We start from the raw sequence: 19383 nt of genomic DNA, 5'->3' as shown, positions 1-19383 counted from the left end.
GGTGGGAGGATGTTCCCTCAGCAAAGGGAACGTGCAGGTTGGAATGGCACACGTGGCCATTCCTGTCTGTGCCGGGAGCTCGGGAAGGCGTCTGTTCCCAAACAGCCTGGGATCAGCCTCTGCTGAGCAGATCTCATGGCAGCTGAGGAACACAAATCCTGGCAGGAACTGTGAAATGCAAGTGGGGGCAATGAAAAAAAATACCCAGAAAACCTCCTCCTGTGAATTTCTCAGGAAGGCTGCTCCTCGCTGCAGCCTGGGCAAAACTGGGTTCAGAGTTCACCTGGATCTTCCATTAAAAACATGGATTTTTTTTTGGAGCAGTTTGGTTTGAGAGAGTGGTAAAGCTTTCCTTGTAGCAGAACTGGACTTTATCTTATAGAAAAGTCTTGGCAGATGAAGCACTTGTTGCAACACGTGCTCCTTTTGAGCTTATTATGTGGAGCTTATTATTTTAGTCAAGGTTTACTTCACTGAGCACTGCTCCCTGTCTGTCTCTGTAGAGGAGGTTTTGCCAACTGAAACCCACTTCCCGACTGGGAAATCTAAATTTTTAACATCTTAAAGACCCCTGTGTCCATCTGGCTCAGGCACAACTGAGCAAACATGTACAGGAGCGTGGCAGGTATCCACTAATCCTGCCTGTGCCATAAATCAGCATCCAGTTGTCTCAGGGACCTCAAAACCAGATTTTTTGGGTTGAACATACGTTGCTGGATGAATAAATTATTACTCTTGGCTGAAACAAGGTCTTGCTGCCCAGGCATTTATGTTTGAGCGTCTTCTAGTTTGTTTTCTGTGCAGAAGCCAAGCTGCAGAGAACCCTGTGAGCTCTGTGATTTACCCGGGCTCATCAAAGATGTTTTCCTAAAAAGGGCAAGAAAAGTCCTAAAGCAGATGGTTTCTACTTCCCTAGAAATTAGGCTCATTATTGTTTTCCATCTTAAAATTTCCATTATGGGGGGAAAAGAGAAGATTAGAATTATGGCTGATGCCAGAAACAGGTTTTGGAGCATAAGGTGTGATTTCCAAAATCCCTAAATGCCTCAGTGCAGTCCTGCTGAAGAGTCCCTTGCTTAATTCCAGCCGAATGAACAGTCCAGCCTCATTATCATTAGCACAAAAAAGCTCTCCAGAAAGATCCTAGGAATTTACTGTGTGCAAATGCCATCATCACCAGAGCCAGGGGAGGAGAGAGGGCAGGACGAGGAATTGCAGTTCTGTTTATTATCCAACTGGAATTACATATTTAAAAATGCTTCCCAGGAAGTAGGAAGGTGCTACTGCTTTTTCACAGAAGGAGAACTGGTTCATTATCTGTGTAACCTCTTCACCAAAATACATATTTAAAATAAATCCCTTCACAGGTACCTTCAAATGCTGTATGTGCTCCCTGTGTGACTTTTACCCTATCAAGGCATCCTAGGACAAAAATCTGTCTTGAACTCAAGTTTTGGGGCTGAGGTAAAGAATTCCCAGCCCCTGCCCACCCCTGCTCTGCAATCCTCACCTCTTCCTCCCAGGCACTCTGTTACACTGCAGGAACTCCCAGTGTAAGAAGTTTAATGTGAATAAAAATGTCTGCACTGTACTTGATTTACCTGCTCCTGGTCTGGTTTGTTTCAATTTGCCAGCACTCCACAAAAAATCCTGTTTTCTTCAACTCCTGGCAGGATGGAACCCTTACAGGAGGGAATCCTTACAGGAATGCTGCCCTGGAGCTGTACTGACAGAAAAACCCAGCAGAGAGAACAGCTGGGGGGGAGAAACAGCCACATTTAACATCAGCAGTCTGGGCCATCAAAACAGAGGGGAAAGTGAGGGTTCTTTTCTTACTCTGGTGTTCTCCAGGGAGCAGGAGAGCACTTCAGTTCCTGGCTGGGCTCTAAAGATGCATTAATGTCGTTCTGGGTCACAGCAGCACACACAAAGCACAGTTGAAGGATGGGGATGGACCCAGAGCCCTGCTGGTGCTGCTTTTACACTGTTGCCTCAGAGAAGTTTCCATTACTAACCTTCCTCTCCTGGACTGTTCATTATGGAGGGATACAATCCAACAGAGCAGAACTAAAAGCAGGAAATACATTTTCAAACAGCTGGGGAGCTCAAGCAGCAAACAAAGAGCCCTGAAGGTTGTTTGCTGGTTCTTTGTGGAAAATCAGCTGCTCACCAGTTCAGCCACTGATTCCAAGTCACTACTGCTGGCTTTGCTAAACGTACTGGATACCTCAGGATCATTCTAGAGGGCTCACACCCAACCTGTGGAGAGCTGGAACCCCATCCTCCAGCCTCTTGCAGTGACCACACTAAGAGTAGCTACACATCAACCTCTTCTGATCACTGCAACGACTTGGGACAGAGCCCACGTGCTAAAAATCACTGACAAAACAGCTGCATCCAGACTAACTGACAGTGGGGTGAAGCCCAGCAGGGCAGGGAGGAGCAGGTCCCTCTCCCAAGTCCCAGGCAGCTCTGGAGGTGCCCAGAGCCCGTCCTACTCCACTGCCTGCTGGCTCCTGTGCTCCTCCTTCCCCTGCTCCACGTCCCCTGCGGGTGCCGAGCTCTCCTCGGGGCTCGTTTCCGAGTCCTGTTCTGGTTCCAGAGGCAGGGAGGGACGCTTTGCTGGCAGAGCTGGTGTTCCAGCACCTGGGGAGAGGACACAGCTGGAGTTACTCTACAGCTACACATGTTGTGTCTGTTCTTTTTGCCCTTCCCATCAGCACAGAGATGCAGAACAATCACAGCTATTAACTACTCTCTGATTCCTTCTGCCCAGCATTAGTTTATTGATAAGGAGTTATCCAGCCAGAGATCTGACAGCCCAAAGTCCCACTGAAAGGAAGTTCAGGTATAGGATCTCAGTCAGCTGTGAGAAGTCAGTACAAACTTAGGAATTAATTTACGCTTTGGAAGGGAAAACAGTTCCCAAAATCACAGAATCCCAGACTGGTTTGGGTTGGAGAGACCTTAAAGCTCATCTCATTCCCCCCCTGCCATGGGCAGGGACACCTTCCACTATCCCAGGTTGCTCCAAGCCCCATCCATCCTGGCCTTCAACACTTCCAGGGATGGGGCAGCCACAGCTTCTCTGGGCAACCTGTGCCAGGGCCTCACCATCCTCACAGGAAGTGCCACTTTCAGTTCCACTGAAGCTGGTTTATGCTCAAACCAAAGTATTGTCTTCAGTTCACAGCTTTAGCAAATTTGGGGAGAGCTTCCAGGTAGTTAAAGTAGCTACATGCAGAATTAAATCAAAACAGGACAGAAATGGTTTCTACACTTAAATTTAGGCTGTATGAACCAGCTCCCTTTTCTGATAAGGACAATAAAGTCCTTCAGGTAAACCCTAAACTCCTGGAGTGTTTTACTTTTCAGATTTTCTGGCTAAGTCTTCCCTGCATGGTAAGTTAAATCCATGCGTGAGAAATGGAACAGGTCCTTAGGGATGCCAAAGAAAGAGTCCTGGATTACACAACCTCTCTCCTGATTCAGTCTCCAAGCAATGAGACCAAGAGTGACAGAAAATCACCAGGATGAGCAGCATCTCTAGCACATTCCTCCTGGGAAGCTGAGGGCTGAGAAGTCAGGCGGGGAATGGTGGCTCAGGAGATGCTCCTATGCAGCCCCAGCACGTGTAGCCATCGGAGTAAGGCTCACACCATCTCCTGAGCAACCCTCAGTCCTGTGGCCCACACTTAATCCAGCAACATCTGCAAGGCAGGGCCTGGCTGGGCAGCTTGGGAGCAATCCAGCTGCAGTTATTGTTGTAGAAGAAGTGATAAAGTGCTTTGGAAAATTGTCCATTCTTTCCCTCCTCTCTGACAGCCTGTCTGTGCACATCAGCTCCTGGGCTCTTCCAAAGGAAAGCAGGAGGTCTGGTTGATGAAACCACCTCCTTTCCAGAGCAAGATCTCAATCTCCTGCTAATGGAGTCTTGCCATTGTGGCTCAGACAGGAAGGGAAATTTTCCTGGCTTCCCACATCCCTGAAGAAGCAGGAGAGTGTAATGCACCACAGAGAGCATCTTCCTTAACTCAGAAATCTGGGAAAGTTATCACCAAATAGTGACCTTACTGCTGTGTAGGCAAGTCAGTCCCTTCCTGCACATGTGCTGTAACTGCACTCCCACAGTTCTGCTGGATGGAGAAGCAGAGGAGACTCACCTGAGGGAAGCTGCATGGTTTTCCCATACCCTGCAGCAGAGGACATGGCCTGACCCAGGGCCTGGTTGGAGCCCAGAGGCTGCTGAGAGCTGGAGGATTTCCCTGACACAGCAGCTCTCTGCTTGGATTTGGACTCTTTAGAAGACTTAGTCCAGACCAGGCTCTCCCCGACCTGCAGGGCAGCTCCCATCTTCTGGGCCACCTCCACCATCTGTTCAAGAAGCACAAAGAGAAGAGCACTGTGAGCAGAAACTCTTCAGACAACAATAAAGCCAACATCTCCACAAAAAACCCTGAAAAATGAGAGCTGTGCAGAGTTGGCTCCAGCCTTGGTGCTCGGGGGAAACATCTCCGTTAATTCATTCCCTTAATTAAGAGGGAATCTTGTCTTGCTGGGTATTGATTGAAGAACTGAGCTTCAAAGAGCAGCAGTAAAGCAAGCAGCTCTCAGCAGGCGCCTGCTCCGCTCAGAACACCTCAGGAGCAGAATTTCTTCCTAACAACTGGACTCAAAGTCAAATCTCCTGATGTGCTGCCAGTCCTGGCGTGGTTCCCGACCCCCTGCCCCTGAGAAGGACGTACCTCGGCGTCAAAGTCGGGAGTGCTGCTCTCCTTGGCTGCGCTGACCCTCCTCTCCATCTCCTGGTACTGGCTCAGGGCCCCCTCCTTGTCACCCTGGTTGTAGAGCAGCACAGCGTAGTTCAGGTTGATCAGGGGGTTGCACCTGCAGCAGACACACACATTACCCATGGGAACACTTGTCCTGGCTGGAATAAGGCTCAGGTGTGCCCCAGGACAGCTGGAGACACCTCAGTGTCTGGCACTGGCAGAGGGGGGGCTGCAGAGCCAGAGTCCTTTGGGAACATGGTCAAGTCCCTCATATTTGGTGACACAGTGCCTCAGCTCAGCAAAGTCTCCCTGTGTCAATGATGACATAAAATCCCTCCCTCAGGTGCCTCACCCTCTGAACAGCCAGTTCTGTGCCCTTGGGGACCATCCCAGGACTGTTTCTGGCTCTCCCAGCCCCTGGATCCTGGGACAGGCAGAGCAGTGACAGGGGCTTTCATCACACTTTGAAAGCTGATCTTTCCCCAATTTTCCTCAGACTTTCCCAGCATCCCAGTCTGTAGGAGAACAGCTTGGCAGAGACAAGCAGTGGAACAGACTCCTGCTTTATTGGTTTTATTTTACAACCTAACCCACTGCAGAACATGCTGTTTACATTGAATTTACATTTCAATTCCAGAGCACGCTCTTTACATTTCAATTCCTCACCGCTTCTCTCTCCTTCCCCCAGTAAAACACAGGCAATTGTAGGTACTATAACAGACAAGCAGTAGGAGATCCCTATTACAAAGGACCTGACAGGAGGCTCACACCACCTAACACGGGTCCCTGCACACTCCTGCCTCCCTTCCCCAATGAAGATTTCACAAGGCAGAGCTGCTCCCTGTACCCTCATTTTCCACAGCAGCCATTTTCTGCACTAGGATACATTCACCCCAACAGCACCTTCCCATCTGGCTCAGCCAGGGTGGGTGGAGGACTCTGCCTGCCCTCAGTTCCCTGCAGGAGCCCACGGGAGCATCCCTGCACACGGGTCAGGCGGGGATGCTCCGTGCTCTGACAGTCAATGCGAGCGAGGGACTGGTGCCCTCTCCTGGAGCGTGGCTGGGATAACTGGAGCCATCCATGGACTGGGGGCCAAGGCAGAGGGACAAGAGCAGGAGGGAAGGATCCTGCTGGTACTGGGCAGTAAAGAAAGTGTCACCGGCAGGCCCTGACTCTCCATCCCGGGCGAGGTGACAGCGCTGCAGGGAACACTGTCAGGCAAATCTGATTGCATTTATAGCCATGGCTTCCTCTTTAACTGGGAAACTGGAAGGCTGACCCCACCACAGAATGAACCCTCCTCCCTGTCCTTGCCATAACACTGGAGATCAGACAGTCCTGGAAACAGCCAGTTTTAAAATTAATTGAACCTTGAGGGGGTATTTCGCCGCCTCCGAGAGCGGAGAAGCAACACGACAGTCAGAGAAAAATCAACGGCTAAATAACCCCAGACAGGGCAGCTGTGAGCAGAACCAGGACTGAGAACACCTTTGCCAAAGGCTTTTCCAAGATGTTTTTCATTCCAGCCCCCAGCATGGCACCCAGGCCACTATAAAAGCATTCCTGGCGATGGAAACCAACACCACACTCTGCATCCCAGTCAAACAGCTGGGACACGCCAGCAAAGGAAGCCTGTGGGGACACAGATCCAGCTACACAATAACTGGTTAAAACACACAGGGTGTCAGCTGAACCAGCCTCACACAGCCTGGGTATTCCTTGCAGCAGGCCCCAGCAGTTGGAATTCATTCTTGCTTTGATGAGGGTTTATTTTCCTGGTCAGACCACGGAGCTGGAGCATCCCAGGAGTGCCAAATACTTGGGCAAAGCTGGAGAGCCAAATTTCTATTCTTTCCCTTTTTGAGCAAAGCACACAAGCCCATGACTAAGGAGTCTGAGCAATCTTTAAGGTCCTGTCCTGCCTTGCTGGGCATGGAAGGCTGACTGGGAATAGAATCCCGGAATGGTTTCAATTAGAAGGACCTTAAAGACCGTCTCATTCCACGCCCTGCCACAGGCAGGGACACCTTCTCCTAGCCCAGGTTGCTCCAAGCCCTGTCCAACCTGACCTTCAACACTTCCAGGGATGGGGCAGCCACAGCCTGTGCCAGGGCCTCCCCACCCTCACAGAGAAGGATTTCTCCCTCATCTCTGATCTCTCACCACCTTGTGTGGCCCCTGCAGATGGAAAGTGCTCCTGGCACCGCTCTGTGCCCAGCACAGACTCTGGGCTCAGAGTGCTGGCTGCTCTAAGTATGCAAATACAGTGAGCTGGGGACAGAGACAAAACTATTAATAAATCTGAAATAATTTTGATTTTCTGCCTGAAATGACGAAATACTGTGAGGTTCAGCTTCACATTTCTGAAACCAAATGCTCTGATTTTAAGACCTAGACTGCAAACATAGATATTGTTAACAAAAAGGAGAAAGACCTACCCTGCTCTTTTTTATTTGCTTTATACAAACTCCTTGTCCACATTCTGCCAGCCAAAATCTTCCCTCTGCCCAATTCATAACAGGCTTTATCCCAAGCATCTCACTGCTCTGCACAGTGCTCAAACTTCTTACAAAATATGTTTCCTTCTATTGAATCTGCTCCACTGTGTATAAATATTCACTGAAAGGAGGGCTGGAATCCAAAGTCATCACCACTGACTCATTAACCAAACAGCAAAACAAAAACCAGCTTTAGGCTGGTGTGAAATAAAATCCCCTTTCATTTTTCAGAGCTGAGTTGAATTAAAAAAAAAAAAGTGGGTTTAACACTGTCACTTGCACAGGAATAAAAATATCTCTACTGCAAACCATTCTGGTCAAAGCAGAGCAAGAGGCAAAGGGCATCAGGTGCAGGAAGGCAAAGCCACAGGAGCAAACAAGTGACAGCTCTGGTGAACACTTACTTGTCCAGGGCCACAGCTTGTTCATAGGAACACTTGGCATTCTCAATGTCTTCCAGGTTGGTCAGAGCAACTGCATCAAAGCAAAACACACACACAGGAGTTCATGTTTCACAAGGAGTTCATTTTTAGGGCAATGCTGAATGTCATTCAGCCATAAAATATGTGCCAGCGAGGCTGCCTGGACTGCTGCCAGGATTAACCCTGCTGATCACAGAATCATGGAATGGTCTGGGCTGGAAAGACCCTAAAGCCCCTCTCATTCCACCCCCTGCCATGGGCAGGGTCACCTTCCACTAGAGCAGTTTGCTCCAAGCCCTGTCCAGCCTGGCCTTGGACACTTGCAGGGATGGGGCAGCCACAGCTTCTCTGGGCAACCTGGGCCAGGGCCCCACCACCCTCTGAGTGAATAATTTCTTCCTAATCTCTAATCTACATCTGCTCTCGATGTCACTTTGGACATGTTTGTCTCATTTCATCCCAAAAATGTCCAGTGCTGTAAATCCAGACCCACTCCTTAGGCAACCCAACCCCAAGCTCACACACCTAAAGTCTTTTTCAGTGTTTAATCTGATCTGACTGCAATTCAACCTTCTATTCACCCCAGAAGAACAGCCTGGGGAAGAGCTTCTTAGTAAAGCCTTCATTCATTACTTCTTTACTTCAGCCCACACCTTCTGTGTCTGTAATGCTGCATCCCCCCAGCTGGATCCCTGCTGGAGCTGGACCATCACATACCTGCCAGGAGCATGTAGAGCTCTCCCATCTTGGGCTGGAAGCTGATGGCAGCACTCAGGAAGTGGAAGGCTGAGGCATATTGCTGCATGGTGAGGTGCACCAGCCCCAGGTTGTACAGGATCTTCCAGTCAAAGGGAGCCAGGTAGTTTGCCCTCTTCAGGCAGCTGATAGCCTGCAAAAACAGGGATAAATGTGCTGTGACAGCCCGGCCAGAACAGACCTCCTGCCTCTGCACCACAGGAACCTTGTGCTTGCATGAAGCTTGATACAGACGGGAAAAAATGGAAACATGATCCTTACTGCCACGTATTTCTTCTTCCCGAAGAAGCACATCCCAATGTTGTTCCAGAGCGGGGGGCTCTCGGGAACGGCACCAGCCACCACCTTGTACTTGGAGAGGGCAACGTCGAAGTCCCCGTGGGCCTGCATCATGCTGCCAGCAGCCAGGGTGGCCTGGGGGACACCGAGGGACCAGACACAGCAGAACAGCAAGAGGGCAAAATGATTAAACTAAAACCACCTCAAGAGCAACCACTGAACTTTTTTTCCAGGGTTTTCTTCTAAGGGTTGCCCCGACCAACAGTGGGGAGCAGATGGGGACTTAGATCTCCCACCAGAGAGCAGAACACAGGGTGAAGAAGGGACCTGAGTCTGCTTCTTCCTGCACTACTTTGATCACAGCTGTCTCAGAAATAAGAGAGCTTGCCCAGGGAAGCTGGAACACATCCCTGGAAGTGTTCAAGACCAGGTTGGATGGGGCTTGGAGTAATCTGGGCTAGTGGAAGGTGCCCCTGCCCATGGCAGGGGGTGGAACTCACTGATCCTTAACGTCCCCTTCACCCAAACCAGTCTGGGATTCTATGACTCTATAAATATTGCAACATGATGAGTGTTTAGGGTATTTTTTGGGGTGACAGAAGTATTTCTTAGAGTCTGAGTCTCTGAGTCTACGATTCTATGAAAAGAATCTATAGACTCTTTTTACCACCAAGCACTGATAGAAATAGTTCTGGTACAAGATAAATGGGGAGTAAAACATACTCAAGCAAGACATAAGCAGCAAAGCTCTCCTAGTTCACACTGACTGGCTGATACTGAAAATTAGTGGGAATATGCATGGGGAAAAAAAAGGAAGTGAGTGCAACATACTATATTTAAACCACACCAGTGAAGTCCTTTATAGGATTTCACAGCGACAAGTAAAATTTGTAAGTGTAAAGGTGTTTTCACAATAACTCATGTTTGTCAACCACACATTGCAATACAGTGTACTGTCAACAGGGAAAAAAGGAGAGAAATCAAGTAACACCCCTAAAAAGGGAAGCAGTTCCACAATCAGGAAGGAAACCTAGATGCCAAGCTCAGCTTTCCAGGCCAGAGCCAAGGGAATATATACAGCAGCTGGAAGCACAGGCAGGGTTATCAGCAGAGAAAAACATGCTGCAGTATCACTTGGATCTGTGCTCTGTCCTGAGGAGTCACAGGGACCCAGCACAGCTCTTGGGATTTTTGAAACAATGTCTAGAAGACTTTCCTTCCTAAGTAAATTCCACCTGGATTTGGTGTAACTTTAGATTAAAAACCAAAGGGGTCAATCCCATATTCTGCATCCTCCCCTTTCCCTATCTCCACACATCTCCAAACTCCCCACCCAGGGAAACATCACAGAAATGTATTTCAGAAAAAGCTTTCTGGACATGACCCTTTCCAGGCTCTCCAGGCCCTGGATAGAGATGGCAAAGCTCTGTTACTGGAATTAGCCTTAAGAGGTGTCCCATCATCATTCCCACTCCTCACCTTGTAGTTGCCTGGGTCATAGGTAAGTGCATTTCCAAGGTGTTCAAAAGCCTTCTGGTAATCTCCAGTCTGGGAAAAGAAGTAAATACACATCAGAAATTCAGGAACAAGGGTGGCTGAGAAGAAGAACACGTGTTTTGTGAGCAGGAGAATTGCTGGTTCAGTTACATATTCAAGAAAGTGAATTTTGCAGTGCTCCCATGGCACACACATGTTCCCGTTTGATAATTCCCGTTTGATAATTTGGCTGGGCTGGATTCACTGTTCTGACCCAAGCAAAGGCTTCCAAATAGTTTGTGCTCTGACTTTTCCACACAAGAGTGAGCTCTGGGTTGATAGTTCTCTGCTCCTTTATCCAAGAAAAGAGGCTGTGAATTGCTACTCCGAACATCCTGAATTCCCTCACCTCAACTTCCTCACTGCCCAGGGCTCTTCTGTTCATGTGAGAAAGACTTTCTTTGTCTTCTCTTGGAAGACAAAGTGTTGGTGCGCCTGACTGTGGCCCTACATGAGCACATGACAGGTTAGAGTCACTGAAATCCTATGGATTGGAGCCAGATGAGCTGTAAGGTCCCTTCAAACCAAACCATCCTGTGATTCTTTGTTTTCAACTGATTTCACTGAAAGCTCATCTTGTTCTACCCCCTGCCATGGGCAGAGACATCTTCCACTATCCCAGGTTGCTCCAAGCCCCCTCCAACCTGACCTTCAACACTTCCAGGGATGGGGCAGCCACAGCTGCTCTGGACAACCTGGGCCAGGGCCTCACCACCCTCACAGCCAACAATTCCTTCCCAATATCCCATCTATCCCTGCCCTCTGGCAGTGGGAAGCCATTCCCCCTTGGCCTGTCCTTCCAGGCCCTTGTCCCAAGTCCCTCTCCAGCTCTCCTGGAGCCCCTTTAGGCCCTGGAAGGGGCTCTAAGGTCTCCTGGAGCCTTTTCTTCTCTGGGTGAACACCCCCAGCTCCCCCAGCCTGTCTCCAGAGCAGAGGGGCTCCAGCCCTTGGAGCAGCCCTGTGGCCTCCTCCTCCTTTCAGGCACTGCTGCCTGTCCTTTGCTTGTTCACTCTCTGGGAAGTTTACTTCTGGAACAATCCGCTGGCCCTTCCCATCCATTTCCCAGACCCAGGGATAAGCACCTCTTTGTTATTCAAATCGATTCTGATTTTCCTCTGTGGTGCATTAACACTCACAATTTCATGGCTGCTTTTGTAGGATAACTTGCAAGACTCCTGCTCCAGGAACAAGGTAATGACTAGTCATGTTTTGTTATATTTGGAGGATTTATAACAGAATTAGGGCCGTTGCCAAACACAATTCCTGCTCTGGCTGTGGTCCAGGGAATCAACTTGCTTTTAGCAGCAACAAGAAGATACAGAAAATCAAGCTCTGTCCTGTTAAACTCAGTCTTTAGAGAAACATGTGCAAGTCACGGGGAGGTGAACAGAAATTAACTCTATAAAAAAATCAACATTGTTGTTCCAAAAATAATTAAGTTCATGCAATAGCTAACAGCCTTCAGTACCTGCAGGTACAATAAGCCCAGGGCTGTGAGGAGGTCTGTGTTTTCTGGAGAAAACCTGGAACACAAAAGCCAGAGGGTTGTATTTGCTTATCAGCCCTTCCAGAACAAGGTAAAAACAGAACATGGAATTACGGCGCTACATTACACTTGTACCACTCCAGGAAATTAATTTCACTGTTATTATTAAACACAAATATCAGAACAGTTGCCACCATGAGGACTTCCTTTGAACAACACAACGCCTCAGCTTCCCACATGTCCTCTGGATATCAATGGGAAGGCAGCAAGGCTCCGTGGGATAGATCTGGACACGTAAAAAGATAACGTGGGTTTGTTAAGCTGCAAAGTGAGTCTGCATCAGTGACCTGGAAATACAAAATGGGATTTTCCACCATCTCCCATAAACCACCCTGTAAATCCATCCATCCTAAGCCTCCCAGGCCACGTAGGACAGGCAGTGCTCAGCATTTCTGATGGATCCTACACACATTCCTCGTCAGACTTTTAATTCACCCTGTAAAAAGATTACAAATAAACAGGATGGAAACAACAACCAAACCCAAAAAGCCTCACCACAACAGAAGTCAGTTTTCAATTCCCTGCTGCCCAGACTTAGGAAATCTGATCTGCACACTCACATTGGCACCTCTAAACCTCAACCACAACAAAACTGCCTGTGCCTGCTGGTGCACAAACATGGAATAACAGGTTACGGTGGAGCTGGAAACAGCAAGGAAAAGATGATAGGCAGATGAGAATAAAAAAAAAAAAAGGAGAAAAAAACCAGGAGTGAGAAAGAAAGGAGGGCAAGGGAGCAATGGGATAAGATACATAAACCTGGTAAGGTGCTTAGCAAGGATTATTTACGTAATAAACATTCTAGATTAGTCCCAATGCCCACCCAACCCAACCCACTGTCAGACGTGTAGGGGAACACTGCGGCAGCTCCTCCAGTGGCTCCTGACATGCTCCTGCTTTTCCTTAGTGTTGGCTACATTTTAAAGCACTGGTAAATCAGATGCCCAAGAACGCCCTAAAACAGGCACTGAGGAGCAGTGATGGGGTGGGATAAACTCCCTGTGCCCCAACCCACCTCCAGTCTGCCCACTCACAGCTTCCAACCACAGACCACTCCGAGGGAAAGCAGCATGTGAGACCCAGCCAAGGATTTGGGACAGACAATTAGGGTTAGATCATTTTGGTAGATAAACCTTTGGGATTGATGAAGTCAGTTTTGGATCAGTTTGCTCCCAGGCATCTCCATTCGTTTGTTATTCCACTTTTTTGGCAGCCCTTCCAGCAGCTCCCTCCCTCCCTGCCACACTGTCAGCAGGAGCAGGACCACAGCTGAGAGCAGAGACAGCTGAAGAGCTTGGAAGTGCCAGCTTTGCTCAGAGACTCTATAATTACCATTAGCTTTTTAATCATGGCCTCAATTCAGATCTGGGACACCAATCAATTTTCTCCTGGCATAGGAGGGGAATGGGCAGATGGAATAAAGGATATTTCTTACTCTACGGCTTTCTTATAGACTTCAATGGCTTTATCCACCTCCCCCTCCAAGAGGTGGATTTTCCCCAGCATCATATAAGTCAGGTCGTGTCTGTTGAGCTCCAGGGCATTGTTGAGCTGGTCTCGTGCCTAAAGACACAACCAGAGAGAACAACAAAAACTGGTGAGTGATTACAGAGCCCTCAGTGAAGCAGCAGCCCGAGAGCAACCCCCAGAGCCAGGGAGGAACAGCCAACCAACACCCCCTGAGACGCAGAACACAAAACCCAGCCCAGATAATTGTTGGAACAAGCTCTGAAGCAGCAGCCACGGGCTTTTAGGGGCAGGAAAAGGCAACAGGACGTGCTTCAAGCCAAGCAGGAGGCAATGGCCTCCCAGGGAGGAGAGGAGCAGGGATCTGTTCCTGGATTTGAGCTTGTTTGGTTTGGGGAAGCTCCAGATTTGTCAGGTGAATGGGTACTTTGCAGCCTTTTCTTCCCTAAACGCCTTTCCAGCAGTGAGCATGGACTGCCAAGTGAAAATCCCAGAGATGTGAGCAGGTCCCAGTTTGGAAGGTGTCAGTGCAGACAGCAAGTCCCAAGTGTGAACCTATACTCCAGAGCTTTCTGCTTTACAGGGATGTCTCAAACAGGGAATGCAGCTGGGGTTTGCTGCAAGGGCCACAGCACCCCACCAGGAAGAGCAGCAGGGCCAAACTGGAAACAAAAAGGTTCTACATGCTGGTTTTTCCCTTACAAACCGGATCAGAGGCAGCTCAGTGCTCACCCCCAGCACTCAGGGGATGGTTAAGTGAGGAGCATGCTCAGACTGGGAATATAACTCCATTTCAGCTTCCAAGAAGTCCTTTGTCAGCTCCAAAGCTAATGCAGTCAGTGCTGCCCACACTGCAGCTGTGCTCTTCTGTGACTTCTGCTCCAGGCTCGGGGCAAAGGGAGCTTCAGACACAGGAGCAAACCCCTTCCATGGAGGATAAAAGGTGCCTGTTGCACCTCCAGCAAACCAAGCCCAAAACTCTTCCCTCTGAATCCTGCCAGACCCCAAGGGCAGCAGGTTTCCTTTGGGAACTCTCCTCACAAGGTACAGCAGCTTGAGATGGGGAAATGGTTTGGGGTTTTACCACCACACTTCTTGCTTCAGGAGGATGGATCTGGATTGCTGCTCCCACAAAGCCAGCACTGTTCATGGGTTTGGCTCTAAAAGGCTCAGAGACAGAAGCAGCTCTTGTTGGAGCACAGCTGGTTTTCTGTCTAGTTTGAGGTTTCTCAAACATTCCGTTTAAAACCAGAAATGCTCCCTGAAAAATCCTGAATTTCAGAAAAAGCCTCCTGCTCTTCCACAGACTTGGAGCTGACTCAGAGTAATTCAACAGACAAATGGGAATAGAGACAGCTCACAAACCTTTGATCCCAGAAACAAACGCTGAAGTAAAAAACTTCCTTCATACCTATGGCTGCAAATGGCCCACTCCAAGCTACCAAAGACTGTGAGATTTCTGGGATGCTTCCTGCTTCCCATTGGCATTACCTTGTTGAAGTGTTTCAGGTACATGTAGCACACACCCAGGTTGTGGCTTATCTCCTGTTTGAAAAAAGAACAAAACCAAATCAGCACAAGGTATGAAATACAGAATCTGACAGCAGTAACAGGCAGCACTGACCTGGATCACAGACCCCTGTGCCTGCCCACACCCTTCTTGCTTTGTAGAGCAAGTAAACCTATAAATTCAAGTTCAGGCACTTAGAGAGAATAAGTGGGATTGTACACAAAAGATCACAGTCCACTGAGACAAAAACCATAGAGACAAATCTCTCTTCAGAGAGATGAGAAATCCCTCTTCAGAGAACAAAGAGCACAGACTGGTTTCTTCCCCATGATGTCACTCTCTCAGACTACAGATGTTGCCCTTTATGGGTGGCTCTCACTCCAGCTGTACATGATTAGGATATGCACAATGCCCAACCCAGCTGGACTAAACTGGAAGATGTGCCTAAAAATTAGGCAAATCAGAAGCTGAGCACCAGAAGGGCTGACATCCCTCTGGCATCCTAAACAATACTGCACAGAGTAGGAAGATCATCTGGAGATCCTAAACACTCTGGTAACACCGTAGGGACCATCCACGCCTCTCATTCCTCACCCACAGTTTAACAGAAAAGCACCTGGCACCTTCCCCATCCCAGCACATCTTGGGGAGCTGAAAAGCAAGGCCCCCATTCCTTGTTTCTATCCTGGTGAACATTTCACTGCTTCATCAGCTCAGGTAGCCTTGACCTTCCACAGGAAACTCTCTTATTTCCCCATTAACCCCCCTGGAATGGTGTTTTCCTCCACACAGCCTCTCCAGCTGTGTAAGACAGTACTGAGCAATGACTGCTGGTTGCTGCAGCTTGCAGAACAAGGGAAGAGCACAGCCTGGCTCTGCTTCCAGTGCTGAGCCAGGAATGGGGAATAACTCATCAAAATCCCCATTGACATCTGCCTGCTGGGTTGTAAATAGGGTTACAGGATGCCAAGCACTGCAAGGAGCTTGGTGAGCTAAGGGAATGCAAGTGGGAAAAAGACCCAGAGCATAAAAGGTTTCTGAGTCGTCTGGCACAGGGTAAGTTGAATAAAACCAAAGATATCCTTGTATCCTGAATTTTACATGTACTGAGTAACAAACAGATGAGCTCACATATTGCCTGTCTTAGAAACACTCCTGCAGGCAAAACAGTCACCTGCAAAAGGTTACCAGGCCCTCTCACCCAGTGTCACACCTTTCCCTTTGCAATGCTCTTTCTTCTCTGTCTTATTATGTAGGAGGGCTAATTTAATCATTGCTGCTGTATTTTCAATCATGTTTTGCATCACAAAAGCTTTCCCAATTACTCAAGCGAGTTTTAATAACTGAGGGTTTCGAAACACTTCCCAAACTCCCCTTACCATACAGCTCTGGTTACGTTCAAACTGATATCTGCAAAGCTCAAGCCTGTTGTTCAATTCTCTGTGGCCCAAGACGAGGTGTGGGGCTTTGCAGGTGGAATGGTGCCTGGCTCCTGTGAGCCAAACCAGGCTCAGAGCACAGGTAGTGTGAGCTCACCTTGCCTTGGGACAAGTTTGCAGCTCCTACAACAATCTGCAGCTCACTGGACACTCACCCAGTCCTTCTCATCCAGTTTTGCTGCTTCATTGTACACTTCAATGGCTGCCTTGTGCTTCCCCAGGAGAAACCTGCAAAAAGGATTTCAATTCTTATGTTTTCCTTGCTTTCAGACCCTGCTGTGCAACCACTGTCACCTCTGCCAGTGAGAAATGATGCTATTTGCTGGTTCTCCAGAGAGCTGCATGAGAAGTTTAAAATCTCAGCAATCTCAGCTCTGCTCCCTCTCAGGGCCAAGGTCATCCATCCTGACATTACTGGAGATGCAAGGAATGAATTCCCAGACTCTGCAGCCTGCCTTTGTCTCCAAGAAAAGAGACATGTGACCTAACAGAACATTCAGAGACAGAAGGGGGGCTGTAGGGCAAGATTGCCCAGCTCAGGTCAGCACCTGTGGTTGTGAACTAGAAATCAGTGTCACCTCTCTGCTTAAAGCCCAAAGAAGAAGAAAACACAAAATCAGCCAGGCAGATAAGAGGGATTCTGCTTAAAGAACAACCCACGCTTCTGGGAGCCAACCCAAGTGTAGATAAGGAGGAAACATGTCTGGAATTAAGCAGCCTGGAAGAAAAACAAAACATGGAAGGTCCTGGGTGGCACATCAAAGAGAAACAATAAAACACCACTCACAGGGATCGTGCCACCTGCTTGAGGTTGTCAGCGCTCCGTGGGTTCAGAATGGAACATGTCTGGAAAAGTTCAAGAGATTCTTGAATCTTCCCCTCCAAGCGAAATATCAAAGCTGTAAGACAACACAGAGCAGGCAAATTAGTGCATTATCTGCAGGGAAAACGTCCCTCTGACAGCAGGGAAAGAAGGGGGGATATGGATTTATTTTAGCAAAGCTCCTTTGGTCCTTCCCCTCCTGCAGCACTCCAAGGAGATGTGTCTGAGGGCAGAATGACAACACAGGCAAAGGACTCTGCCTGCCTGCAGAAATCTGGGGGGCAGAGTAAAGGCTTGAAGCTTCAAACCCTGGGCAATTCCTTGTAGAGATGCAGTCTGGATTTCTACCCTCCCCAGATTCTACAGAGTGTCTTTGGCCAGCAAATCTCTGCTGTCCTCCCCACCACAGCACTTGGAATTGGAATGCCACGTGTTGGGGGACGTTTTTTAGGGGACAGAGGGCAGGGCAAGAAGAGGAATTCCAACCTTAGAAACAACAGTGAGACAACAATCACCTGAGGTGGGGATCTCTAAGAGAAAACATAAAACTGTAACCCAGTTAAACACACCCCAAGGCACTGAAGGGCAAGAGCTCACAGCCCAAGGAGGAATCAGTGACAGAGAAAACAGAAATCCTAATCTGCCCATTTCATGGGAAAATCCCCAACTCCAAAACTAGATGGAGCAAGCAGGGGGAAAAAAACCCAGATATCTTTTACTCAACAATTTTATGTGTTTCCCTCACCTGTTCCCCTTCTCACTGTTCACTCCATCTCAAATCAGGGGGGGCCTTACTTCAGCAAAATGAACTTCTGGACGTACCTTGGACGTAGACAGCGTATTCACAGAGCCCTTGGGACTCCTGGAGCTGCTCCTTGATGACAGCCTGGAAGGACAGCAGTTGTAAACTTGCATCATTTTAACAGAGATTTGATTTCAGTCACAGAAACCACAACCCCACCTGTAATAAGGGCTCTGGACTGTGACTGGGCCAACCCCAGGGTGCCCAGGAGAGCACTGTGCCAGGAATACTGTGGCCCTCTCAGTATTCCTCTGTTCATTCCTATTCCCAAAGGTAATTAGATACTACCTGGGGAAAATGCCACAAGGAAGCATCCTCTGCTGATAAGGGTATCTGCTCCAGGCCATTTGGGAAGAAATAAATTGAATTGGAGCAACTGCAGCTGAGTCAATGAAAGCCAAATGAACAAATGAGGAGTGCAGGGGGGAAAAAACCTGATGGAAATGTAAATTCCTGCTGGCTGCATCCATGCAGCAGCCAGTCTGGGGTGAGGGTACAGTTTGGACATAATCCATAATCACAGGTGACCTGAAATTATAAAACTGGTCAAAAAGAGTGACTTTTGGGAGGATGAACACTCTGGGTAGGAACTAAAGGCATCAGTTCTGCACTGAGACTCCACATTTGTGCAGAAGTGGAGGAGATACAGAGAGGGAAGAATAATTCCTGTGTGAGCAGTAACATGGTGCTCATCTTGCACTCCAGATGTGCGTGGTCAGTCCCAGCAGCCCCTGCCTCCCAGAGGGATGTAAGTGAAGGACCTGAAAATTGAACCTCAAATCCAGTGCATGGAAGGAAAACTTATTGGGAAAGTTATTACTGGGAAGATACGAGTTGAGAAGAAATTATTGAGAAGATGGAAGGTTATTACTGAGAATCTTCACGTGGAAAAAGAGAGGAAGGAAAAGGAAGAACAAACCTGGGCTGCCCTTTCCTCACCTGCATCTGCTAATTTATCTACATAATTTACAAAGTGCATTATTATAGAACTCAGAAATAACCACACATCTCAATTTGGATACTCTGTATTGCTCCATCTGCATAAACCCAGATTCTCAGAGCAAGAGAGGGCAACAGAGAGCTGTCTTTGACAGAGATCTGATTAATTCTATAAACCCTAAAAAAATCCTACAGCAAAAGGCCTTGAGATGAGGAATATGATCTGTAATCTCAGCTTCCCCCCCCCCAGTTTATTTAAGCCACAGGCAGAATTTAGACACACTGGTTGGAGACCAACCAGTCCCTGTGTGATCCCAGGGGATGCTGCAGCCACAGGCTCTGTTTGCACCTTGCTGGAGTGGCCCTGAGAGGGTTAAAATCAGTTCGGTGCCTTCATGGGGGAGTCGATGTTGGTAAATAAACAGCTTTTAATGGCCTTCTTGAGCACTGAAAAATGGGAAAGCTTTTAAAACCAGGTTAGAGAGGGAGGTTTCAAAGCACTGAGTGGGAGAGATGAAAATTATTTAGCACCACAGGTCACTTGTTTCTTAACTGAGTCTTAAAAGAAATCTAATGGATTTTAACAAGTGC

General features: G+C 48.3%; 1 protein-coding gene across 2 annotated transcripts in view; it reads right to left on the bottom strand.

The window, feature by feature from the left end:
* Positions 1–1206: 1206 nt before the first annotated feature.
* BBS4 (Bardet-Biedl syndrome 4) overlaps positions 1207–19383 on the bottom strand; it is a 35737-nt gene continuing 17560 nt past the window's right edge. For both annotated transcript variants that reach the window (XM_027657783.1, XM_027657784.1), the window contains 13 exons: positions 17874–17937; positions 17016–17127; positions 16384–16456; positions 14771–14824; positions 13248–13375; positions 11735–11789; positions 10210–10278; positions 8713–8865; positions 8413–8584; positions 7678–7747; positions 4746–4887; positions 4164–4374; positions 1207–2646 (listed from right to left, as the gene is read on the bottom strand). In XM_027657783.1, coding sequence (XP_027513584.1) covers positions 2495–2646; positions 4164–4374; positions 4746–4887; positions 7678–7747; positions 8413–8584; positions 8713–8865; positions 10210–10278; positions 11735–11789; positions 13248–13375; positions 14771–14824; positions 16384–16456; positions 17016–17127; positions 17874–17937 — 1455 coding nt within the window. In that variant the 3' untranslated portion in view covers positions 1207–2494. The remainder of the gene's footprint in view (positions 2647–4163; positions 4375–4745; positions 4888–7677; positions 7748–8412; positions 8585–8712; positions 8866–10209; positions 10279–11734; positions 11790–13247; positions 13376–14770; positions 14825–16383; positions 16457–17015; positions 17128–17873; positions 17938–19383) is intronic.

Source organism: Corapipo altera, unplaced genomic scaffold (genome assembly GCF_003945725.1).
Source record: "Corapipo altera isolate COAL_440 unplaced genomic scaffold, ASM394572v1 308, whole genome shotgun sequence".
Classification (NCBI taxonomy): Eukaryota; Metazoa; Chordata; class Aves; order Passeriformes; family Pipridae; genus Corapipo; species Corapipo altera.
The sequence above is the reverse complement of the archived record's forward strand: the minus strand, read 5'-3'. Positions and strand labels throughout refer to the sequence as shown.